This window comes from Miniopterus schreibersii (assembly GCF_964146895.1).
Source record: "Miniopterus schreibersii genome assembly, chromosome: 14".
NCBI lineage: Eukaryota > Metazoa > Chordata > Mammalia > Chiroptera > Miniopteridae > Miniopterus > Miniopterus schreibersii.
This window is the reverse complement of record NC_138114.1, coordinates 50,915,288-50,940,523: the sequence shown is the minus strand read 5'-3', so window position 1 is coordinate 50,940,523 and position 25,236 is coordinate 50,915,288. Positions and strand designations below refer to the sequence as shown.

Here is a 25,236-nt window from a genome sequence, read left to right as displayed (position 1 = left end):
GGGGAGCTCTTCTGTGGGGGACCGCAGCCACAGCTCTGCTCTCTAGGGGGTTGGGGTGGGGGACACCTATGTCAACTCAGGGTGGTGTGATTTCCATCCACCCTTCTGTGGGAAATGTGGGTGGGGGCATTCTGGCCCTTTGCCCAACTCCAGGCCCCAGCTTGGGGCAAGGCTCACGTTGGTGCTGAGCAAAGCCCAGCTGGCGGAGCCTAATGGGCAGTGAAGGGCTGAATCGTGAGCAGGCAGGACTGCCCAAGGGGGAGGGGCTGGCTGGTCTTCGGGCTTCTGTTCCACACCCAGAAGGCTGGCTCGCAAGGTGCGGGGAAAGCTGTAGCTGTTGGTCCCCACGAGGCGTCCATGGGACCCTAACTCGAGCGAGGGGCTGGCCACCCTCCAGCCGCTCGGCGGGTCCCCGCCCGCCCCGCCCGCCTGCGCGCCTCTGCGGCCACCACCCCAGCGGGGACTGCGGCAGCCACGCCCCGGGCCGGCGGCGGGGGCAGGGACCCGACGGAGGGTCGACGCCCCCCGCAGCGATGTCCTTGGGGTGCGCCACGGCCCTGGCCCGTCGTGCGCCCGGGTGGGCGCGGAGCCCGGCCGCAGCCTGCGCCGCCTCTAAGAACAAATCACCGGCCGCCCGCTTGGCCCCGCCCCGAAACGGCCCCGGCCCCTCCCCGACGGGCCGCCCCCTCCCCGCGGCGCACACCCACCCCGCCTCCCAAAAGCGGCCACCGTCCCCCCGGGAGTCTCGCGCCCGCCACACTGAGCGGGGCCGTTCGAGTGCCGGGCCCCGCAGCGCTGCCCCAGGTGTCCCTCCTCCCGCGTCCGGGCGACACTGCGGCAGACGCACGGGCGGGGCGCACCGAGGACCCGGCGGGCAGGGGCCGCGGGGCGGGGCGGCGCGGGGCCCGTTGCCATGGCGCCCGGGCGCGCGTAGCCAGACCCGCTCGGGAGCCCGCTGGGCAGACCTGGGCGCGGAGGCCGGGGGAGGCCGGGCCGGGGCGGGGCGCGGGGGCGGGGGGCGCCTGCGGGGCGCGGGCGCGGAGGCCAGCGGGGGCCGGGGCCGCAGCGCGGCCGGCGCGCTCGCAGGATGCAGGCCATGGACCCGGCCGCGGCGGATTTCTACGAGGTGGACGGCAAGGACCTGGACTTCTACGACTTCGAGCCGCTCCCCACTCTGCCCGAGGACGAGGTGAGACCCCGGCCCCACGGTGGGACCCCCCCCTTCCCTGGCGGAGGGATCCGCGGAGAGTCCCGGGGAAAGGTACCTCGCGCCCCCCGCGCCCCGCCCCTGGTACAGGTGGGGCAGTAGGGGGATCCCCCCCCCCCCCCCCCCCCCCCGCCTCCCTGCCTTCCACCGACCGGCCTTAAACATTTTCCGCTGGAGGGGGCAGGACCCCTGGAATGCCGCATGGGACAGCCATGGGTGGACTGTCGCTGAAGTTGCTGCTCTGTGGGAGGTGGGCTCAGGGGCTGTGGGGGCACATTTGGGGGGTAGAACACTGTTTTCTCTTTGCAGCTGACCTAGGGGGTCAGCAGGAGGCGCCGGCAGAGCCCAGTGAGGCCTGACCATTGATGTGCTTGGGCGGGGGGGGGTCAGACTGAGGGCTGCTTCCTGCTCACAGAGGACAGAGTGAGCCCCCACCCAAGGTGCATAGGGGTATCTGTCACATGGGGTTTCTGGCCATTAACCCAGTCAGATGCCCACAGAGCCAGGTTGCCTGTGACTGTGGCAAACAAGCCAGACTCCTGTGCATGACAGATAATCCCAGAAGTTGCAGCTGCTCCCAGAATGACCCTCTTGTCTCCAAAGGCTGTAGGGCCTGGGCAGAGGGCCTTCCGAGCCTCCAGCAGGCAAATGCCCTGGGCTTCCCTGCTGGCTGTTGAGGACCATGCAGCCAGTAGTGAGATGCCTTCCCTCCACACACTGGTGCTGATGGAGACCCCCCATGTGCCTGTCCGAGTGAGTCAGACTGGCTGGTGCTGCCAGGAGTACAGAAGGGGTTCATTGCACCTGCAGTCTCCCGGGCCTTCTGCCCTTGGCCCACCCCCCAGCCTGTCCCCCCAGAGCTCAGGCTGCAGGAGCTCAGGCTGAAACAGCTCAGTCCTTTCTGGGCAGCAGAGTCTGTCTCAGGAAGCCGCTGCTGGCCAGGAGGGACCACTGAGCCAGTGCCCCGGGGGTTGGTGCTGCCCCCCCTTCCCCCATGGTGACCTGGATTTGGTGAGAGAAGCTGCAGAGAAGAGAGGCAAGGTAATAAATAAACCTTTGGACATCTCCATGGCTTTGATGGAAGAAGAAAGGGTGCCCCTCGCCCCAGCCTTCAAAGCTCCCCAGAGGACGCATTCCAGTGCATCCTGAGAAGACTCGCCTCCTGAACCCCCACAGCAGACACGGAAAGAGCCGCCCACACTCAGCCTGCCTCCTCTGTGCCGCCCACGCTCAGCCGGCCTCCTCTGTGCACCACGCACTGAGCAGTACTGGGCCAAGTAAACAGGCCGGGAGCCAGGATTGGACCCAAAGTCGCCACAGTCTGTCCTCCCACCGTGTCCTGGCACCTTCTCTTGGGAGGTGTCCCTTGTGCCCCTCTGTGCACAGTGCATGGGGTCAGGGATCCCCATCATTCTGTAACCAAGGCCTCAGGTGAAGTGGCATGTCGCCTTGTCCTGCTTTTGAGCATCCAGCAGGAAGGTTCAGGGGGCTCCTCAGACTTCTCGCCACTCTGGAGAGACAGGTGCTGCCTTCGGGTGTGCTCTCAGAACAGGAGGCCAGTGCCCAGGGCCTGAGCCCTGGAGCAGGCATGACCTGTTCCTGAGAACACACCAGGTCCAGACTTTGACTCCACACACACTCGGCTTGGCCAGCGTTGAAGGTTTTAAATCTACATCAGGGACACATGACTCTGCCTGTTAAAGCGATACGTAGTCAGGTGGCATCCCGAAAGCCATTTTGTGCAAGGCGAGGGAGGAGCCAGGCTGTGTGTCACCTGGGCAGGCTTGCTGAAGGAGCCTGGAGAGCCAGGACAGCGAGGACATGAGCAGCCCCAGTGAGGGACAGCAGGCACCAGGCCCAGGACATGTACAAACCTCCAGAGACACAGGAGTTGGCCACTTACAACTGACTGTTCAATGAGGTCAAGAAATAGAAGCCTATGGACCCCCCAGGAGCTCCTGGAATGTCGCTCCCCAGTGTCACCTGAGAAAATCCAAATAGCCCATGAATGTATGAAAAGATGTTTGACGTCATTATAATAGGGGATAGAAAATACTCCCACTGTGAATACCTCTCCAGGTTGGCAAGACCCAAAAAGCTGGACGGCGGCCTGCCCTCCCTGCTGGAAGAATGAAGGGACCAGTCTTTGGAAAAAACTTGGCTTTCATTGTGAAGTGGAGGCTGCCACAGCCTGTGTCCCAGCAGTTTTACTCTGGCGTGTGCCCTGTGGATGCCAACACGTGGGAGAGCTCTGCTGGAAACCCCCAGGGCACATGGTTAGGGGCTGGCACCACCCAGCAACGCCCTGGGGGTTGCAGCCCAGGCGGTCTCTGGTCACCTGCAGGCACCACCACGTACAAGCAGAGGATAGGGTTTTGGGATCAGGCAGAGCAGCCAGTCAGGCAGGACAGTGGCTGCCAGAGGGGCAGATGCCAGCCATCGAGAGGCAGGTGGTGCCATTGTCCGTCAGGGACATTGGGGCGGAGAGAACGAAGGCAGGCTTGGACAGAAGATGGCGTACCAGTTTGGGCATGGAGGACAGGGTGTCTCCTGGTCCCCAGACTCCGTTGAGGGGTAAGGAGCTTTCTTATCCTTCCCCAGTTCAGCAAGAACCTCCCAGCATTTGTGGGCTGAGTACTGAGCTTTAGGATTTGAAGGCAGATGGGGACCTTGTCACTGGGAATGCCCTAGGAAGGAGGGACATTCCTGCTGTGCCCTAGAGGATACATGTGAAGTCTGTAAAGAAACGAGCTCAGAGAAGCAGGCAGCTGGAGAACCAAGGGGGAGTGATAGTTAAGAGTGGGAGAGGCTCTTTAGGGTAAGTAGGCAGACCCCCAGCGGGGCGCCGTGCAGAGCTCCCCAGGCCTGGGGGTCTGGCAACTAGAGGGACCTCAGCAGGCATGGGGACTGTTGACAAACCTCAGCAGTGACTGGGTTTTGTGTTGGCAGGCCCCATTCCAAGGTTAAAAAAGTAATTGGTTATAAGAGAGTACATTTAAAATGCCCAAAAGGACCCCTGGGTCCCCATGGAACCCTGGCTCATGTCTGTGTCTGTGTCTTTGAGACACAGAAGCCCCTGAATGGGCACTTTTTTGCAGCCAGAAAACAGCCCTGGGTGGGAAGCCAGCCCTGCCCAGGGTCCCAGGGACTGATCAACAACGGGCTGTCCTGGGGAGCAGCCTGCCCTGGGGAGTCACCTCCACCTGCCTTCCTGCACCCCTCCTCCCAGCCTGGAAGGGTTGACTTTGTGTCTGTGCAGTCGCAGGGTGGGGACCACTCTTTCCTGCCCCACAAGGAACAGGACTTAGGTGGTCCCGCCCTCACACCTACCCCATGGCCCACTCAAGCACTGCCTTGCTGAGGGATGGTGAGGGGTGGGGCACAAGACCCAGTGGGGCCCAAGGATCAGGACCCCTCAGCATGCGGGAGACCCCCTCTCAGGCGAGCCAGCAGCGCCCCTGGGCTGTCCTGGCCTAGGCTTCCAACTGTTCCCCCTTCCTGTTGCAACAGCAGAGTGTCGGGGGCTCAGCCACAGGGAAGCAATGACTCGAATCCATGGATGTCACCTCATAAAATCATGCAGACAAGCCCCCGATTAGCTGCTCCCACTATGAATAGGTGCAGGGACTATAGGGCAGGGGGTGGGCAGGGCCTGGACCTGAGCAGGAGACAGAGCAGTGGGCAAAGAGATGCCCCGTGGGCACAACTGGCCTGGGCTCCCCTCTCTTGACAGCACACTCAGTCACCAGCTATGTGAGCCGTTGGGTGTGCTGGCCACACGGGCACACTAGTGGATGTGCGCAGGGCCCTGTGGGGGGCTGGCACAGACTCACACACGGATTAGCCTCGTTCTCCTAAGGCACAAACCCACGTGGCCTTTGGATAGTGTATTAGTGTGTGCGTCTTGTGTAGATGTGTGTGTAAGTGGGTGCTATTGCGTGTCCCTCGATTGTGCTGTTGGACCCGCACATTAGCCCTGTGTTAATGGCTCCCGGTGCATAGAAGTGCCTTCCTAGGCATCGACTCCATCCTCAGTTCCCACGTCTCTCTCTTCTGCTCACGGCCTAAAACAGCTAGCATCTCCGTGTCCCCGAGCTGTGGGTGATGATCTGTGGGTCAGTGATGTCTCAGCAAGTGGGTGACCAGCTCATGGGACTGCAGGGACAAAGGCCCAGGTCCCGGCCACAGGTGCAAACACCTGCCCCTGGCAGCACCTAATCATCTCACCAAATGTTCTGTGTCTTCTGACATCCCGGAAACATGAGGTGGCTTCTGTTGGCTTTTGTTAAAGAAAGCCTCACCTAAAACCTTGTTCCTGACATAAAATGAAATTGCCATGCGTTGTCTGCCTCCCCAGAATTAGTCTCAATGCTGGGGGCCGGTCCTCCTGGGGAGGGAGGCCTGTGCCCACAGCCATGTCAGCGAGGCCTGTGTTGGCAGGAGAATGTGTCCCTGGCCGACATCCTGTCCCTGCGGGACAGTGGCCTCAGCGAGCAAGAGGCCTGGGCCGTGTGCCTGGAGTGCAGCTTGTCCATGAGGAGCGTCGCCCACTCGGCCATCTTCCAGACCCTCTGCATCACTCCAGACACCCTGGCCTTCAACACCAGCGGGAACGTGTGCTTCATGGAGCAGCTCAGCGGTGAGGCCCAGTGAGGAGCGGGTGCAGAGCGGATGGAGGGGCCCCTCCCTTGGCTAGGGATAGTCACACCACCCAGGTTTCCATGGTAGCCTGATGGCATCTCCAGCCCTGTGGTCTCAGGCCCTGCTGGTGGGTGCTGGTATCTGCAGCTCCATCACACAGCCCCTCAAAGGACCAGGGGGAGGCCCCACAAGCCCTGAGAGCAACTAGGATGGGCCTGGCACCTCAGCCGGCCCCCTGGGTCTGGCTGACCCTGCAGCCAATGGGTACAGGGCCGCCCCTACCCCAGGGTGGGTCTGAGTGGAGAGGCCTGGTGCCATCAGCTCTCTCCTCTGGGAAGACAGCACCCTTTTCTTCCTCTTTGGAACCATGTTCCCACACTTGCAGGGAAGGAGGTGGTTTCCCTTTCTTCAGGGACCAGGACAGGGAAGGGGCAGGAGGCAGAACTGCCCTGGGAGAGCTCAGGGCTGGAGTCTGTTCCTCACCCCAAGCCGTCTCCTGGCCGGCCTGTGATCACAGCATCTTCTCTTTCCTTCCCCAGATGACCCCGAGGGTGCCTTTGTTCCCCCGGAGTTCGATGTGACTGGGAACACTTTTGAGGTAAGTGGCTGCGTGTGGTTAACAGGGAAAGCGCTTCAGTGGAGACTGTGTGCCAGGGGCGGTCCTGCTTGGCTAGCTTTGGGCACACCCACCCTGTCATTCCCTCTGGCAGCTCGGCTCCAGTGACAGCTTGGTGTGCAGACACATGGTTGTCATTACAGTTTGTGTGTTTTCTAGAGTGTGAATTTTCTATATTTAACATGTTAAAAGTGCCTAAAATTACTAGTGGTGGCTGGCGGGAACTGGCATGTCTGTGAGGACTCGCAGATGGGTCACAGCCTCTGGATAATAATTCACAAGGCAGCCACAGCGACTCACTCTAGGGGTCACACATGGCTTCGGCCACCAAGGCCTCTGGGAGGCCCCTCCTCAGCGGAGTGGACCCTGAATCCCCTCAGTGCATGGCCGCAGGGCTCCCTCTGCACATGGCCCTGCAGCACCACAGGGGGCACTGTCTGTCTATCCACTCAGCACTGTCTGTCCACCGAGTCCCATGCTGGGCTCTGGCCCACGGTGGAGAATGGCCATAGAAACCAGTATTCGTGGTTTCTCTCTTCAAGGTGCCCACAGTCTCCTAAGATGGTGGAGAAAAAATAAATTCATCGTTAATAAAGAAATGAGGAATTACAAACTCAAAAATCTTCCCAGTAAAAGCCTCATTAGCTTAGTGACATGAGTTTAAATTTTTACCCCAAGTAAGAGTTTAGGATTGGCCCCTCCTATACTTAATTTTACTTTAAAAGAAGCCAGTCTCAGGCCCCTGGCCCTCAGAGGCTGCACCCCAGCTCCGTGGACCACAGGACCCGGGCCCATGAGTCTCCGGTAGACCCCACTGTCAGGTCTTAGGGATTTGGGGGCCTCATGGGTCAGAACTATTCGGTGTATACAGTTCCCATTACTGGCCCGTGCACGGACTTCTTTATTTTTTCATTGCATTTTTGGTGAGGGAACCGAGCTGCAACAGAAACGCCCTGGAACCAGTCCTGTCCTGTGTTCCTCCCATCCCCTTCCCCACCCCTGCCCACAGTGACCAGCACCCAGCACTGCCCCCTGAGTTCCTTTTGTCTTCATCTCACAAGTATGGAGCCCTGAAGTCATTGTTATTTCACTTGTGCTGTTTTTAACTTTATAAAATGTTATCCTGCTGCATGGAATGTTCTGGAACTTCCTTTTATGGTTTTGCTGAGACTCATTCGCATGATCCTGGGCAAAACAGCAAAGCTAACCTGCCACTCATGGGAGCCCGAGGTGCCCTGGCCCTGCCGGGGTCAGGCTGCCCTGCAGGCTCTTGGTGGATCCTGGGCACGAAGGGGTGGTGGGCTCACCTTGTGTCCACAGGGAGCCCAAGTGGCAGAGGACACCACTGAATACTGTGTGAGGTGGGGACAGGATTGTGCTGTCTGAGGTGACGAGTTTGTGAGCCTGACATCTAAACAACTTCAGTGAGAAATGATAGAATCAAAGACTTTAGGGGCTGAAAACAAGATACAACCCAAAAATAAATAGCTTCTGCCTGTGTTAGTAGTTACCAGTCAGAGATGGAAAATGTTCGGTTTATAATGGCAACTACCCTGGAAAGCCCGCGAGTAAAGACAGCAGGCGGGCTGGAGAGGTGGGGTGAGAAGACAAGCACACAGACCCTGTGCCCGCACCACGCTGCTTCCCAGCTTTGCTGAGACGTAACGACACAGCATCGTGTGAGCTTAAGGTGCACGGCCTCGTTTGCCCTGTGCAGTGATACCACTAGCAGGCTGTTAACACCTTCATCTCCTACTCGCCCTTTCTCTTGGTCTTGAGAACATTTCAGACCTCCTGTCTCAGCAACTTTGGAGTATTCAGTGCAGTGTTGTTCACTAGCGACTGTCCTACGTACGACATGCAAAGGACCGATTCCTCTTGTCACTTGAACTTTGTACCCTTGACCAGCGTCTCCCCATTTCCCCACCCCAGCTCCAGGCTACCTCCCTTCTACTCTGGGTCAGTGAGTTTGACTTTTTTCAAAGTCCACATCTAGGGGTATCAAACACTGTCTTTCTCTGTCTAACTTATGTCACTTAGCAGAATGCCCTCAGGGCCATCCTTTCTTGGGCTGAGTAATATCCCAGTGTGTACAGATACCACGCGATCTTTGTCCATTCACCCAAACACAAGTACTGAGGTTGTCTCCATTTCTTGGCTATTGTGAATAATGCTGCCCCATGACACTAATGGGCTCTGGTGCCACAGGCTCACATCTACTCTCTGGGGGCCACGCTGAAGGCTGCACTCGAGTATGTGGCAGAGCCAGGGCTGGAGCCCAAGCTGAGCCGAGATCTGGAGGTGCTGCTGGACCAGATGCAGGCTGAGGACCCCAGGGCCCGGCCAGACCTTGAGGTAACTTGCGGGCTTTCCCCTCATTTCACCCCAGAGGCTGTGCCCCAACACCCTCCATGTGGCCTGATGCCTTGGAGCCACATGCACGCACTCTCACAAATGCACACATGCACACTGCACACACACGGGGCCCTCCTGTCCTGCCCCATCACATGAGCTCCTCCCTGGGATTTAGTGGCATTGCATTTTATTTAAATAAGTTGATTTTTTGCCCTGGCCGGTGTGGCTCAGCTGGTTGGCATGTCGTCCTGTACACAAAAATGTGGCAGGTTCGATTCCTGGTCAGGGCATGTATTGGGGTTGTGGGTTTGATCCCCAGTTGGAAAATCAATAAGCAAATGTGCATTTGCGTCTAAGAGAAAAAAAAAAGCTTGGTTTTTTAACACATTTTGTGAAGAGGTTTGTCTTGAAGTTCTCATGGGCTGAACAGTGTCCTGAATATCTGTCATCCTGGACACGTTGCTTTTTGATACCAGAAAAGGGGCACGGAGGGCGGGCGGGTGGACATCTGACTCGCGTGTGTGTGCAGAGCGTCATCGCACTGTGTGAGGAGAAGATGCAGCTCATGTCCTCCTGGCGCCTGTGCCGCAGCCTCTCGGCCGTCGGGAGGAGGGTGCTCTCCATCGAGTCCTTCGGGGCATTCCAAGGTGAGCACTCCACACGCATGCGCGTGCTTGCATACGCACACGCTCCCAGGCGCGCATATGTTCACACGCACACGTGTATGCATGACTATGCAAAACATTAACACTGATCACACGTTCACACCGGGTACTCACACTCCACATAAACACCCACATTCGCGTGCACACACATTCCGTCACACACATGAACATACACGTGCAAACCCATACACACCCATTTATACTGCACACTCATGCACAAGCACTGTTCACCCACTCACACGCACAGCGTACACAAACGTGCACACACACATGCGACAGACTCGCTCTGTGCAGACAGCATGCTGGTAGAGGTGAGAAGCAAGGTCATGCTGAGAAACAGCTGAGCTTGGAGTGGGATGCCTGTCTCGGTCGCATGAGCATTTCAGCAGTGGGACAGGGTGAGACCATTTCCGGTCCCCACACCACACCTCGTCGGAGGACACATCACTTCCTGCCGCCGTGCAAGCTGTTGCTGTAGCGTCTGGGTTTCCACGGCTCATGTGAGATGCTAGTGTCAGATGGCGTTTTGAACAAATGCCAGCGTCTGCTCTGCCCTGTGCCTGCGGGGGAGGGGCGCGTGGCATCCTGCAGGTGACGGCTGTGACGCTGCAGCACCAGGTGCCGCTGGGTGGCTCTAACAGAGCCAAGGAAAGAGTCCCCTCGGGAGGGGCCGTGTGTGGGGCAGTTCACAGGGAGACGGGCGCGTGGAGGCTGCCGCCAGGACGGGTGGGGCCTCGGCCACAGTCTTTTCTCTCTGGAGAGTCTCACTTGCGTTCCCAAGCAGAGCTTGATGTGCTTTCTGGGCGAGATAATTAGGCGCCCCTCTGGGAAGCTGGCCTGGCCCAGGGGCCCCGGCAACCTGTTAATTAGTTGGGATTATGTAATTAACGAGGCATCGAGGATGTTTCTGGGCCAGTTCTGAGGGAAAAGGCAGCTGGTTGGGGGTGGCCGTCCAGGGCTGGGTCCCTGGCCAGAGGCAGTGCTCTGTCCTGCTTTTGCCCAGATGTCAGCGAGAGTGCCTGGAGGGGGAGACTTGCTCCAAGAAGTGTGGGGCCCAAGAGGCAGCCTGGGGACCACGGCGCTGACCTAGAGGCCCTACCCGCCCCTCAGGGCCGGCCCAAGACCCCCGCCTGCGACCCCAGGACCCTACTCTCCAAGCCTCTGCTGTCACCCCCTGTGAAAAACGGAGAAAGCCACAGCCGGGAGGGGCTGGCCAGCCTCTTCCTGGACACCCAGCGCCCCGCAGAGAGGGGCCGCCTGAGGAAAGTACAGACGGTGCCCCGGCTCCTGCCCGAGGGCCTCGAGGCCAGTGCCCTCTGCCTGCCGCAGGCCAGCGTGAAAAACCAGTTGCCCACATCTGAATTCTTCCCTGCAGGCCCCAGGAAGGCTTTTCCTGAGAGGAAAAATGGCCTTTCCAGCTTCAGAGCCCAGCCCAAGTCCAGACTGTGGCCGGAGCAGGAGCCTGAGCTCCAGGGGGAAGGGGCTCCAGGTGTGGGGGACGGGGACGGGGCGGCTGGGGTGCCTGACCAGAACCCTGGGCAGAAACACCACCCACCCTCTTCTGAGAACCCTCAAGATGCAGGCGGAGACCCAGGGACTTTGGGGGCCGATGAGCAGATTCCAGAAGGAGCCGGAGAGCCGGGAAGTGCAGCCTCAGAGCAGGTGGGTGAGGGTGTGTTCTGTGTGGCCCATGGCCCGGGAGGGTGTCCCTGCCTGGCGCTGCCCCTTCATCTGCAGTGAGGGACAGGGGACTCTGTTAGAGCCGTGTTCTGGGAGTTTGGGGTGTGCTTATCCCCACGGGCACTCTGAGTGGCCCTTTGTGGCCAAGGACACAGGGCAGAGCCCAGCCTAATACACTGTCCTGCTTGGCTCCCAGCAAGTCGCTCCCTGAAGTTCTGTGTCCCTGTGAACTCCTGGGACGAAGCCACCTGGAAGACCGGTGGCCCAAACCCAGTGTGTCCAAGGGCAGCACCGGGCCTGGCACAGTGGCCGACGGGGTGGCACGGAAACCCTCATTTCCCACTAGGCTTTGTTGACCCAAGGACCAGGGGGAGGAGCCTGCAGTTTACATTTTTATTCACATCCTGACAGCCCCGAGGGTGATTCACGTGACAAGCATGGTGGCTGAAAGACCAAGTCCACCCTGGACTCGCTCGCCTGCCCTGCCCGGCTGCCCCACCGAGCGCAGCGGCCCCCTTACCTTTTTTAGATCCATCAGCATCTGCCGCTGCTGTTGCTTTCGCCCCGTAGCTGTTGTGAATGACGCTGCTGTGAACTTGGGGGTGCAAATACCTGTTTCAGAGGCAGCTCTCAGTTCTTTGGGGGACGCACCCAGAAGTGGAGTGCCAGGTCCTATGGCAGCTCTGTGTTTAGTGCTTTCAGCCGCCCCATACCATGTTCCATGCGGCTGCTCCCAGTGCACGGGGCTGCACCTCTCCACAGCCTCCCAGCACCTGCTATTTTGACCTGGGGACGTTTCCCAGCTCATCTGTCAGGAGAGGGTCTCATGGGAGGCACATCCCACCGTGTTTGAAGTGGTTCTCACCCTGTCGCCTCCCCCAGGGTGTCTCCCTGCAGGACCTCCTGTCGAAGCTGGGCCGGCCCTTCAAGGAGTATGAATTATGGGCTCTGTCCCACGCCTGCCTCAGCGCTCTGGGCACCCACCGCTGGCACCCAGGTGATACTTGCTCTGAGGTTCCTTGTTCACCTATGTGGGCCGTAAACGGCAATGTCCACACAGCCAGGGGCACCCTAGGGGGTGTCTGCTCCAGACTCAGGACCCCGGGAGTCAGGGGACAGCAGGGGGCAGATGCTTAACTGTGGGCCTTAAAGCAGGCGACCCAGCTGGCCCACACCCTCTCAACAGGGAGACATGTCCCCAAGGAGGGAAATTACCTGCGGGAGATCTTGGACATTACACTGCTTTGTGGCCCCCAAATTCAGCCCTGTGGGACAGTGGGACAGGTCTGCAGCCCCTCTGCGGAATCAGCACTTCGTGGGGAGGACAAAAGCTGTCGTCTGGCTGCCCTCAAGTCCCAGGATCTGCAGGCCTTTGGAGTCCAGTCAGGCTGGGCCCCCAGCCTCCTGCAGGACCCCTCCAAGGGGCACAGGGTGTGGGCCATGTCCCCCCATCACCCTCCTCTTCCTTCAGCTCCTTTTTGTTTCCAGCTTCCCCCTTGCTGCATCTAGTGAGAGACCCAGTGTCCTTGCATCTCCTGGGTGACCCAGGGGGCCTTGGGGTGGTAAGGGAGCTGCCCAACCCAACCACATTTCTGAGGCTTCTTGGGAGCAGGTCTCTGCAGTGAGCCCGGCTACCCTGACCTCACTTTCTGTTGCAGCCTACCTGTGTCCAGACTCCGTGCTGGTGGCAGAGGATGGGGCTGTGCTTTTCGGGCCACCCCCTGCCAATGGTGGGTACATGGGCGGGCATGGACTCACCCTCTTGCTGTGTTCCCACATAGACCACCAACCACCGAGGTGGAAAGGAGAGCTCAGCTACATTTGGGATTTTCTCTCTTAGGCGTTTCCAACTCGTTCTTTCTGGCCCCCGAGGTTGCAGAGCAGAAGCTGGTGACTGAAAAGGTACCTGGCCCCACCCCCTTCCCCTGGCCTTCTGCCCACCCCACCCCACCCTCGGTGATGCCACCCCCTTCTGTCCAGAGAGCTTGAGGGGGGAGAAAGGAATAGGCATGGGCTCAGGGGGATGACAATTTGCAGATGACAATTTTCTATGTAGAAAATTCCAAAGAATCTACCAAAAAAACTTCTAGAACTTATAAGTGAGTTCTGAAAGATCATAGTATATAAACATTCAAAAATAAGTTGCATTTCTATACACTGGCAATGAACATGTGAACACCAAAATTAAAAATATATTGCATTTCCCTGGCTGGTGGCTCAGTTGGTTGAGTGTCCTCCCATGCACCAAAAGGTCGCCAGTCAGTCAGAAGACAACAGTCAGGGCACATGCCCGGGCTGGGGTCCGGTTTCCGGTCAGGAGGCAACCAATTGATGTTTCTCTCACATTGATGTTTCTCTCTTTCTCCCCATTCCTCTCTCTAAAATCAGTAAAATAATATTAAAATATATATATATTGCATTTAATATCACTCCAAAAAATGAAATGCGTGGATGTAAACCTAACAAAGCAGGTACAGGACTAAGGCTGAAAACTACAAAATGCTGATGAAAGAAATCAAAGAAAATCTTTGGGACAGAGGGCTAAGCAGAGAGATCCTAGGACACCAGAAGCACAATCCACAAATTTGTCCACAAAAGGAAAAATGGATAAATTGAACCTCATTGAAATTAAAGACTGACAACATGGGATTTATTCCATGTTTGGAAAGCTGACTCAACAATTGAAAATCTGTTAATGTAATTCATCACATTGATAAACCAAAGAAGAAAAATTGTGTGTTTATATCAATAGATGCCTACAATTTGACAGACTCCATCACCCATTCATGATAAAAACTCTCAACAAGCTATGAGTGGGGTGAACGTTGTCAACTTGCTAAAGAACATCCACAAAAAACCTACAGAGAACATGATTCATGGTGAGGAACTCGGATGTTTCCCCTTAAGATTGGGGAAAAGACGAAGATGTCCCCTTTCACAACCAAATACCACACTGGAAGTCCCAGCTAATGGAGTAAGTCAGTAAAAGGAAATGGAAGGTATACAGATTGAGAGGGAAGAAATAAAACTGTCTTTGTTCACAGGTGACATGATTGTCTCTAGAAAAATCCCATACAATCAGCAAAATCCTCCTAGAACTAATAAGCAATTACAGCACTGTCACAGGACACAAGATTAATATGCAAAAGTCAGTTGCCTTTCTATACACAAGCAATGAACAAATGGAATTTGAAATTAAAAACAATACCTTTACATTAGCACCCAAAAAAATCTTATGTGTAAATTTGACAAAATATGTACAAGGCCTATATGAGAAAAACTACAAAACTCAGGTGAAAAAAAAAAACAACAAAAACCTAAATAAATGGATAGTCCATGTTCATGGACAGGAAGACTCAATATTGTCAAGATGTCAGTTCTTCCCAATTTGATTTATGTAACCTCAATAAAAATCTGAACAGACACCTCCCCAAAGAAGATACCATGTAGCAAATAAGCATATGAGGAGAGGCTCATCACAGGCTGGCTGCACACACACAGTTCGGTGGTAATCAACCAAAATTCAGTGAGAATCGGTTGCTCTATGGAACTTACAAAAAAAAGAATACCTTTCGTTGTTTTTAAACTGCGTGCTACACATCCTTTATTTTTTTAATTAAATGTATTGGGATGACACTGGTCAACAGGATCACATAGGTTTCAAGTGCAGATTTCTATGGTACATGATCTGTATACTGCATTGTATGTCCACCACCCAAAATCAAATCATCTTCCATCGCCATATATTTGGCCCCTTTTACCCTTTACTACTCTCTGCCCCCTTCCTGCTGTAACCACCACACTATTGTCTGTCTATGAGTTTTAGTTTTATACCCCACATATGTGTGAAATCATATGGTTCTTAGCTTTTTCTGACTGATTTATTTCACTTTGCATAATATTCTCAAGGTCCAAACATGTTGTCGCAAATGGCAGTGTTTCATCTTTCCTTATGGCAAAGCAGTATTCCATAGTGTGTGTGTGTAGATAGATAGATAGATAGATAGACAGACAGACAGACAGACAGACACACACCACCTCTTCTTTATCCAGTCCTCCATTGAAGGACACATTGGTTGTCTCCCTCTCTTGGCCACCATGAATAATGCTGCATGCTGTGCATGCTTTATATTAGTAAAATTTAGAATACACTTACATGTGTACACAGAGGTGGTTTTGTTCAGAGAGCCTGTTGTTAACTACTTAGCAGCACAGCCCTGGTTCAGGGGATTCAGGCACCCAAGTTGCCGCCTCCCCTTGTGAGATGAAAGGTGTGAACGTCCTCGGAGGCCTCCAGTGACAGCTCACACCAGAGTGTTTAGGATCTGTGGGCACTTAAACATGAACCTGGGGACTCTGGGCTTCAAGTAGGCGTGGGTGGGGTCCCAACGGGCGGCTCTGTGGGAACAGGGACCAGTCTTCTGAGCACAGCTGGTTTCTCTCGTCCCCAGGCCTCAGTGTACTGTGTCGCCGCAGTGCTGTGGACAGCGGCCAAGTTCAGTGTCCCCCAAGACCACAAGCTGGCCCTGCCACACAGGCTCAAGACCCTTCTCCTGGAAATGGCCAGACGCAGTGCCCAGGAGCGGCCATCTGTGGCCGAGGCCATCAAGGTAAGACAGCGGTTGGGCATAGCTAACATCCAGGGCCTGGGTGGTGCCCACAGGAAAGAGGCTTCTTGTTTCCAGGAGAAGTCGGCATTGGGTGGGGAGGGCACGGGTTTCATTTGTGGAGGGCCCACCACCCCAGCATTGACCCCAGACCGCCTGGTCAGAGAGTGGGCACGGGCTATCCTGGGCCAGCCCAGACCCCTGCCCCGAGGCCCTGCCAGAGAGGAGGAGAGTGCTCCGTACACCCAATATCCCCACACCTCCTCTGAGTCCTCCTGCCTCCTCTCCCTGTCCAGGCTGGAGTTGGGGGCCTCGGGGCTGGGGAGACCACTTTGGAGCTGCGGCCTGGGTGCAAGGCCCTGTCTGCCCCTGACTACTGTCAAGTGAGGACAAGACCAATTTTCAGAAATAAACAAGGGAGGCGGGCTGTCCCCAAAGAGCAGTGTTTGAGTCTGTGAAGCGTGTAACTTGACTGAGAGGGACAAGTGTTTCTTCCTGCAAAGGCACAGATCCAGGGACAAGCGCCTGCTTAACACTCTGAGGGGCTCAGAGGCCAGGTCTGCATTTATCCTCCCAGGGCCCCTGCCTTGCTGTCAAGGTCATAAGGGACTCTGGTTTGCCTAGGTCAGATTACCTTCGTTGTGATTGCAGTTTTTCTCTGTCTTAGGTTTCGATCTTGGGGTTGTTTTGTGTGTGCGAACTGACTGGTTCTGCCCTGGTGGTCCTGTAACATCACCCTTTCTTGTAGCTTTTAGAGGGATGGCTGGGAAGGCTATGTGTCCTTGTGCCCCCATCTCAGCACTGGGCGCCTGGCAGCCGGCCCCTCCGTGCAGGTGGCCCTCAGCAAGGCAGGGTGGGGAGAAGCCATGGCCATTTCTGTCCAGTTTTTATTCCCAGCTCAGGACATCATGGAAGGACAGCCACTAGGTGTGTGGACCCAGACATTGATCACAGGCTGGCTGCCTCCAGGACATCGCTTAAAAAAGCCCCAAGACCCTCCGCAGCGTGCTCGCTGACGGACTCGTGTCCAGCCTGGCGGGAAATGGGGCTGGTGACTGAGCCGCCTGCATCTCCGTGTGTCATCTGTGTGGCCTGTGTCCTTGCTTTCAGATATGTGGCAGTTACCTCCTTCAGCGAGGCATGGACAGCAGAAAGATTTTAGCCCACCTGAGGGCATCTACCTATAAGGTAAGGTGGCACCTTCCAGGGCAGGTACAAACCCTGAACCTGCCCTGGGGCCTCAGGGAGACGAAGGTCATTGTTTCCACCGTTCGTTATATAGATGTACAGAGTGTAGGGAAGGGGATAGCTCTGACATATGTTCTTCTCAGCTTTTCCGATCATCTTGAATGGCAGCCCCACACCCTGGCCCCTGTTGACCCAGGGCAGGAGGCGGGGCACACCCCAAGTGTCCTGCAGCTGACCTTCAGGTAGCTGTATCATTTACACACATTCCTATTGGCTTCCTGGGCAGCTGACCGGGGTGGACCACATCAGGGTCCCTCAGTCAGCAGACAGGCACACGCCTGCCAGGGTCTTGGGTGGTGCGTAATCTTCCCGTGCCCCAGAAACCTACCCAACCTTGTTGAATCAGGATGCAAGTGCCCCGAGGGGCTCCTTCCCCCAAAGACAGGCAGGCCCAGCTCTGTGAGGTGGCGGGGGCTGGAGTGCGGTGTTGACTGTGGGCCCTGGGCCTGGTGTCACCGGGGGGCCCGTGTCCTTCTGCCCCAGGTTTACCAGGAGGAAGAGACCATCAGTCTCCAAAATGTGTTCTCAGTGGTTGAACTGACCCCCAGTGCAGCACCCACTCCCGGGTCCAGCTCAGGTGGGTTCCCCTGGTCCAGCCTATCCTGCCCCGTGGCCTCTGCTGTCCACCAGAGTGTGACATTGCACACGGACATCCCCAGGACCCCCGGCCAGCCTCCCCCTCTGCCTTAGTCTTTTCTAAATGCCCTGTCGCTCAGGCCTCGGCTCCAAAGTCTTTCCCATCTTACCAGCCAGCCACCAGAGCAGCAGCTCCAACCCTGCTTCCACTCCCACACCCTTCCGTGTCCGCCCTGCCGAACCCCTAGTTCTGGTCTTGCCCCAGGTCCCCTCCACAGAGCCCACTGTGCGCCGTCTCAGTGGCACCTACCCCATCCTGTCTGTGGACTCCATGAATTTTCCCTTCCCCTTGTGCTGGGAAGTCCCAGTGCGCTTGGGAATGGTGGAAGGGGTCACAGGATGCCCTTAGGGCTAGAGGAGTCCCCCCACCCACACTTACCCCAAGTTTGTCCAGGCTTTGTGCAGGTCGGCAGTGACACCAGACTCGTGGCTGTGCAGGGGCCTGTGCCTGGTCAACCCTCCTGCTGCGAGGGGCCCTTGGAGCTGCCCGAAGCATTCACCTCCCCAGCCACGCACTTCAAGCCCATCGTCCTCGCACCAGACGCAGGTGCGGCCAGGTGAGTCACACGTGTGGCCAGGAGCGGGCTGGGTCGAGGAGCCCCTCCTGAGTGCTCTCTCCTGCTCACAGGGAGGGACTTGCCAGGGCCTCAGGGCCAGCAGAGAGGCCAGAGGAGAGGAAAGGCAGGCTGGATGGGGACATCGATGGGCAGAAGGCTCCTGAGGCCCACACAGTGGCCACCAGCTTGGAGACACCTCACCAGCAGGCGCCTGGTCCCAGATCATGTGGCACAGCCCCAGGACCCTCCAGAGAGTTGGCGCCAAGAGGGTTGGCCCAGGAGTGCCCCCATACCCCAGCTCCCACCTCATCAGTGATACCCCAGTCTTCTGTCCCAGCCCCACCCCTGAAGGCACAGGAGCCACCCCAGGAACAAGAGCCAGAGGAGACAGTCCCACCTGCAGCTTCTTCCAAAGGCCTTGGGCCCCATACACCAGAGCCCACTACAGCCCGCCATGGCCTGCATCACCCGGCCAAGCCACCCAGGAGCAAGGCCACCAAGGGCCCAGGCCAGGAGCCCCAGGGCCCCCCACTCAACCCCTCCCTGGTCAAGGCGAGTCCAGACAGCCCCAAGGGTACCCCAGACAGTCACCCCGAGCAACCCCGGCCAGCAGACCGCAAGCTGTGTCTATCCAATGCGGACGCCTTGCTTGTCCCGAAGAGCACGTCCTGCCCATCCCTGCAGGAGGCCACACGCCTCATCCAGGAGGAGTTCGCCTTCGACGGCTACCTGGACAATGGGCTGGAGGCTCTGATCATGGGTACTGGGGGCCACCAGGGCTGAGAGACACCCCAGGACCGGGGAGAGGCTGGGGGGGACACAGTGCATGGGGAGGGTCAGCGTGAGGGGGACTTCAGTCACCACATAGAGGGGCCCCACTCCTCTGTCTGCACAAAGAGCCAGTGAGCAGAACCCAGCGCCCCCCATGGGTCCTCTGGCAACAAAGAAGGTCTCAAAGCTCAGCTGCCTTCCCACCCCAGCCCCTGAGACCAGCCTCATTCATGCAGAAAGTGAGGGAACCCCCAAAATTGCTCACCCACATTTTAACTTGCCCCAATCATTTTGTAAAACCAGGGGAATATATTTACGCCTTGAAAGATCTCACCTACGCCACTTTCTGTGGGGCCATCTCAGAGAAGTTTTGTGATCTCTACTGGGGGGAGAAGCTGCTGCAGAACCTTTTCAAAGTGGTGAACGAGAGGACGTCACCCCCCAAGAAGTGAGTGCCCCTCCTCAGGCCCCGGGCTGCCCCTACCCAGGCCCCCAAGGCAGACCCTCTGTGTTCACTGGCTGCTTTCTCCTCCTGCCCCCAGCATTCATCTCCACTGAGGGCCCCTCTCATGACTTGAAGCCCACCCTCCTTCCTTTAGGGAGGAAAGGGGGCCTGTGGAGTCGTGGGGCCGGAGGCACATCTCCCTGCTCAGGGACCCCCTGGAGGAGGCAAATAACCAGCAATCCCAGAGGGCGGTTCCCGCAGGGAACAGCATCTGCCCGTGTCTGACAGGCCATGCATTTTCATAGCATTGGGACAGGTGTCTAGAGCTCAGAGAAGAACACACAGGGAGCCAGAGGTCCCCTATGTACCCTGGGAGGAGGGTGCCCCGTGATGCCGGTGGCCTGCAGTTGGGTCGTCCTGGGAAGGGTGGGCATGGATGGAGCTGCCCACAGCAGAGCCTCAGTTAAGTGGGCGAGTGTCAGGGAGGTGCTGGGGGCAGGTGGGCAATGGGCTCCTACATCAGACCCCAGTGTATTCACACTGTGGGGGCTGTGGGATGGCGGCCGTTCCCTAGTAAGAGGGAGGTTTCCCTTGGAAGATGTTGCAGAGGGAACCTGCGGCATTGGGGGGTGGCCTTGGGGCAAGGTCATGGAGGCTGCAGTGTCCTCCATTCTGGCGGCAGCATTTCAGAAGAGGCCGGGTCACAGCCCGAGGGCGGCAGCCAGGCCAGTGCACGAATCGGTTGCTCACCATCCAGCAAACGGCCCTTGCTGCACGGAGCAGGTGAGGGATGCGGGCTGGGGGACGGGGCACTTTCCACAGCAGGTTCATCTCTGTGTGGCTGGACAGTTATGGGAAAGGCTTCCCTTTGCCCCCCTCCTCTGGGGAGTCTGTCCTGTGAAGGGGGCTTCTCCCCACCCAGCAGGCGGGTGGGGGGCAAGCAGGTGCCCAGGTGGCCTTGGGGCCCTCGCTCCCCTTTCACAGTGTGAACCCGGGGATGACGCGTCACCTGCTCTGGCCCCCCCTCTGCGGACTCAATCTTTATTGTGTCCGTCTATTTGCACACAGTCGAGGGTTCCCTCAAATCTCCAGTCAGCCTTGCCCCCACATGACAGCCCATGTTTTTGAGACCCCACTCCGGACCCTGAGGACCCTTGCGGCCCCTCTAGAGCTGAAATGGGACCACCTGGCCATCCCAAAGTAGCCTCTCTGTAAACAGTTCTTGTTGGACATTCTGTGTGACCTGCAGCTGCTGCCCCCAACTCTCTGTCCCCTGTCCAGGGAAGGACACACTGGCCACTCACAGCAGCAGAGCCCCCTGCCCAGCCCCCTCTCTGTCCGACGTGGACTCAGATGAGCTGTCCCGGGGCAACTTGGAGGTGGGATTTCGGCCTCAGAAGTCGGTAAAAGCCGAGAGGGAGCAGCCGCCAGAGACTGAAGCGGGCCAACCGCAGGCAGGAGGCCCAGAGCCAGCCAAAGGGACCTCAGACTTGGAGGCAGTGGCCCAGCTGGCCAGGCCTGAGGAGGGTGGCCTAATTGTGAACCCGGGCCCAGCGGAGTTCCAGAGCTGCAGCCCCGGCTGGAGCAGCGCCTTCTACGAGGCCGACTGCTTTGGCGCCGACGTCCACAACTTCGTGAAGGAGCTGGAGGGGCGGAAGGCCGATGGGGCCCCTGACACGTCAAGCCCAGTGAGTTCTGGGCCTCTGTCTACTGCAGGGCTGGGGGAGGGGGCCGTGTCCAAGCAGGAGTCCCAGTCTCTCCAGTGACAAAGGGTCCCTCCTTGTGTCTCCCATTCCCTGTGCCCTACTCACCCCCAGTGACCTCCATGCCGGCTGGGACACCCACCCCGTGCTCATCTGCACGTGTCCTCCACATTTTGGGATAGGAAACGGCTTTTCTCTCCTTGCTAGTGGAGCACATGGTTGCCAGGTGACAGTTGGCAGGAGGTCGCCTAGTCCTGGAGAGCTTGGTCAGGTTCAGGCCGTAGCTCTGGCTGTGGAGGCACAGCTCTCTCTGCCCCGTCAGCCCTCCACGCTCTTGTCCCTTTGGCAGCATCCCTTTGAGAAGTGCCTCTCAGTTCAGCCTGGGCCCCGGCAGTCCACCTGGTCTGGGTTTCCATGGTCCCTTAGGTGGAGGGCAGGAGGGTCAGCCTGGTCCCCTGTGCCTGCTGTTAAATATTAAATAGGCTTTGCTTCTAGGATTTGGGTGAATGGCCCTGACTCTGGACCACCTCTTTTCTCTCTAATTCCTGGTTCTGCCAACTTCCTTCTGACTTGTTTTTTTGCTCCCCAGTATTTGGCCACCTTCTAACCTTTGTATCTTGGCTTCAGTGTCCCTCCTAGGGTCACAACAGGGTCCTCGGAAGGCTTTGTGATAAGCCCTGTGTGCCCATGTGCTGGCATGTTTTCCATGCTTTCATTCTGTGTGGGTCCAGCTGAAGTGTGAATTCTGGGACAACAGAGGGAAGTGTGTCCTACGGGTGCTGAGGCCACACTGGCCCCACCCTGGGACCACCAGCTCTTTTCTCCCTAGGAGCTGGAGCAGCAGCTCATGATGGAGAAGAGAACCTACCGGAAGACCCTTAAGTTCTACCAGAAGCTCTTACAGAAAGAGAAGCGAAGCAAAGGTAGGGTCGTGTGTGCTCAGGGTCGCATAGGTGCCCCACAGGGCCAGGGCCTCTGGGTGCTGACTCTGCCCTGCCCCCAGGCTCCGAGGTGAAAATGATGCTGTCCAAACTCAAGGGGCAGCTGGAAGAAATGAAGTCGAAGGTGCAGTTCCTCGGACTGGTCAAGAAGTATCTACAGGCGAGTCGCCCTGCATTCCCACGCCCCTCTCTAGTGGGTTTCCTATGGTTACAACCTTGGGAATCCACTGTAAAAACAAACCCTGAGCCCCGGCCAGTTTGGCTCAGTGGTTAGAGCATCTGCCTGCAGACCGAAGGGTGCCGGGTTCCATTCCAGCCAAGGGCACGTACCTTGGTTGCAGGCTCGATCCCCTGGTCCCGGGTTGGGTAGCATGCAGGAGACAACCCATTGATGTTTCTCTCCCGGCCCCCCACTTCCACTCTTTCACTCTCTGAAAAGCAATGGAAAAATATCCTCTGGTGAGAATTTTTTAAAAACCCTGACTTTTGAGGGGCCATAAGCTGTGCCACCATCAGGGCTCAGTGACAGGGTGACGAGGAACCAGTGTCCCTCACACACCTGGTGGCAGCAGCTCAGCCAGGCAACAGAGACTCACCGCCCCTCAGGTCCTGTATGCGGAGCGGTGGGGCCTGGAGCCCTGTGCCCTGCCTGTGATCGTGAACATCTCCACGGCCCACTGCGACACACTGGACTTCAGCCCCCTTGATGAGTCTTCGTCTCTCATCTTCTACAACGTCAGCAAGCACCCACGCGGCAGCAGGCAGAGGAAGGCCCGCGTCCTGCAGGCCGGCACGCCTCTGGGGCTCATGGCCTACCTCTACTCCAGGTGCAGCCCTGCCCGAGGGAGCGGGCCCACTTTCCCGTCACCTGTCGCCTCTGAGGGTGGGAGGGAGACAGAAAGAAGCAGGCCCTTAGGAGGGGGGAGGGGAGTGGAAAGTCTTGCCTCCCCTCATCTGAGACGGGTTTGCACTGTTTTTACTTAGAAAGGAATTTCACCCAAGCTTTTTGACTTGCGGTAACTGCCACACGCCTCCTTTGCTGGGCTCCTGGTTTGAATGGCCTCAGAGCCACAGGTCCTACCAGGCGCAGATCTGTAGACCCAGGCGTCTGGATCTCCGGCGCCCCAGCGAGGCTTTGGAGGAGAGTGTGTGATTAACTGCCAAGCAGGTCTTCTCAAATTAAACACAGGATCCTCGGAGACACGCCTGAATCCTGTCCACTTTACCAAGTGAAAATGCCCCATGACTAATTGTCTGGCTCCCCAGGGGCTTCCGGTGCATTTGGGCTCAGGGCACTCATTGGAGTACTTATGCAGCTGCCACCAGTGGGTGTGAGCATTGCTTAGGTTCATCACACATCCCAATTAGTAAGCTTGCCCTGCAGCAGGAACATCTGTCCACTCACACCCAGTGTCACAGGAACCCCCTAGGTAATACCCAGTACCCCTCCACCCCTCTGCCCACCGTGTCCATAGACGCACCGTGTCCTGCATGGGCCCCTCAGTTCCACCTGGCCCCCAGGCTCAGGACCTCTTGGCTCACTTAAACCAGATAGCTTGGCTCACACCCAGGCACGGGGCCACCGCCCAGGCTTGGCTTTTGGAGACCCGTGACACACCTTGGAGCCCCCGAGGTCCTCTTTGAGCTGGAGGTTGTGGTGACCCCACAACTGATGGCCAGTGACGCCGCGGGAAGCTCTCAGGGTACAAAGGCTCTTGACAGCCAGTGAGAAAAAGAGAGATCCTTTCTGCAGGGGCTCCCAGGCTTCCTGGGACAGTCGCTGCTTCCCACTGACCCGGTTCTCCAAGATGCGCTGCCCTGGTTGTTCCAGGGTCCCCAGGCTGCCCCTCAGACTCTGGCCGTGGCCTCCTCTTCTGTAAAACAGTGCCTCACACGCCCCCCTCAGGCCCACTGTGCTAGTGCAGGAGACGTGTGCGTGCAAGCAAGAGAAAGACAGCATTTCACTGAGCCCTTTGCAGGGCACACTGGTCACCTGCAGCTCCTCTTGCAGCAGTAAGGAAGCAGCTTTGCCAGGACTCCACCTGTTTCTCACTCCCAGACTGTCACAGACACACATGGTGTCACCTGATTGAAGCTTTCTGGGGCACCCCTAAGGGGTGGGGTTACCCTTGAACACTCACCTGCCTGATTTCACCCTAACAACAGAGCTTCGGGGCACAAATTGTTGCTCTTCCCTAATGCAGTGACTTCCACTTTGGGGCTGGTGACTGCACATGCACAAGCGTGAGAATTAATAGGTTCTAGAAGGAGACTAATGGGGGCCTTAAAAAGTGATGGCCACTCACACATAGAACTCACGCACGTCACACTTATATTCACACACATCACACAAAACACACATCACACACCACACATACATCACACAAAATACACACATCACACACATCACATTCACACACACCACACGAAACACACACCATTCACATCACACGTTCACACTCACACCACACTTATATTCACACATCACACGTTCACTCACACGTCACACATATTCACACACACGTCACACTTATATCCACACACACATTCCTACTCACACTCACACACACATTACCCCAGAACCACTAGCGAGGGCTGTGGGTGGCAGCAGGGCGCCCTGCGTACCTGGAGCACAGGCAGGTGCGGCGGGAGGCCTGTGGCCGGCTCTGACGGGCCCCTCTGCGCAGCGACGCCTTCCTGGAGGGCTACGTGCAGCAGTTCCTGTACACCTTCCGCTACTTCTGCACACCCCACGACTTCCTGCACTTCCTTCTCGACCGCATCAGCAGCACCCTGTCCAGGTACGCCCACCCAATGGGCAGCATCCCACAGGGTGGGCCCCAAGCCCCTCGTCTGGTGACCTCGACAAGGAAAGAGGGCTGGAGAAGGTTGGGGGGGATGGAGGAGGCCAGGGGGGTCACTGCTGCAGAGAAGGGAGCCAGCATTGGCAGGAGGAGACTGTGACCTAGCCTGGAGAGGCCACTGGAGGGTAGGGATGGGGGAAGGCAGAGGGTGCATATAGAGACAAGTGGGGAGGGTCCTGCAGCCCACCCACAGCCAAGGGGCTGGGGTGCTGAGGGAAGGGGTGGTGGGCAGTGGGTGGATACACTCAGGCTGTTCTCTGAGCTGTGACTCCCCACCCCTGTGCACCCTCTCACCAGGCT

The 25,236-nt window shown here is 57.5% G+C and overlaps 1 protein-coding gene across 1 annotated transcript in view; it reads left to right on the top strand.

Annotated features, from left to right (window-relative positions):
- Positions 1-1,087: 1,087 nt before the first annotated feature.
- KNDC1 (kinase non-catalytic C-lobe domain containing 1) overlaps positions 1,088-25,236 on the top strand; it is a gene marked incomplete at its 5' end in the record, with an annotated part of 32,102 nt that continues 7,953 nt past the window's right edge. Inside the window, 21 exons of the mRNA XM_081158479.1 lie at positions 1,088-1,189; positions 5,648-5,846; positions 6,388-6,446; positions 8,673-8,819; positions 9,349-9,466; positions 10,488-11,146; positions 12,047-12,161; positions 12,823-12,894; positions 13,005-13,066; positions 15,616-15,774; positions 16,882-16,959; positions 17,503-17,596; positions 18,050-18,212; positions 18,284-18,972; positions 19,287-19,431; positions 20,111-20,211; positions 20,710-21,116; positions 21,961-22,054; positions 22,135-22,232; positions 22,679-22,899; positions 24,760-24,873. Coding sequence (XP_081014605.1) covers positions 1,088-1,189; positions 5,648-5,846; positions 6,388-6,446; positions 8,673-8,819; positions 9,349-9,466; positions 10,488-11,146; positions 12,047-12,161; positions 12,823-12,894; positions 13,005-13,066; positions 15,616-15,774; positions 16,882-16,959; positions 17,503-17,596; positions 18,050-18,212; positions 18,284-18,972; positions 19,287-19,431; positions 20,111-20,211; positions 20,710-21,116; positions 21,961-22,054; positions 22,135-22,232; positions 22,679-22,899; positions 24,760-24,873 — 3,896 coding nt within the window. The remainder of the gene's footprint in view (positions 1,190-5,647; positions 5,847-6,387; positions 6,447-8,672; positions 8,820-9,348; positions 9,467-10,487; positions 11,147-12,046; positions 12,162-12,822; positions 12,895-13,004; positions 13,067-15,615; positions 15,775-16,881; positions 16,960-17,502; positions 17,597-18,049; positions 18,213-18,283; positions 18,973-19,286; positions 19,432-20,110; positions 20,212-20,709; positions 21,117-21,960; positions 22,055-22,134; positions 22,233-22,678; positions 22,900-24,759; positions 24,874-25,236) is intronic.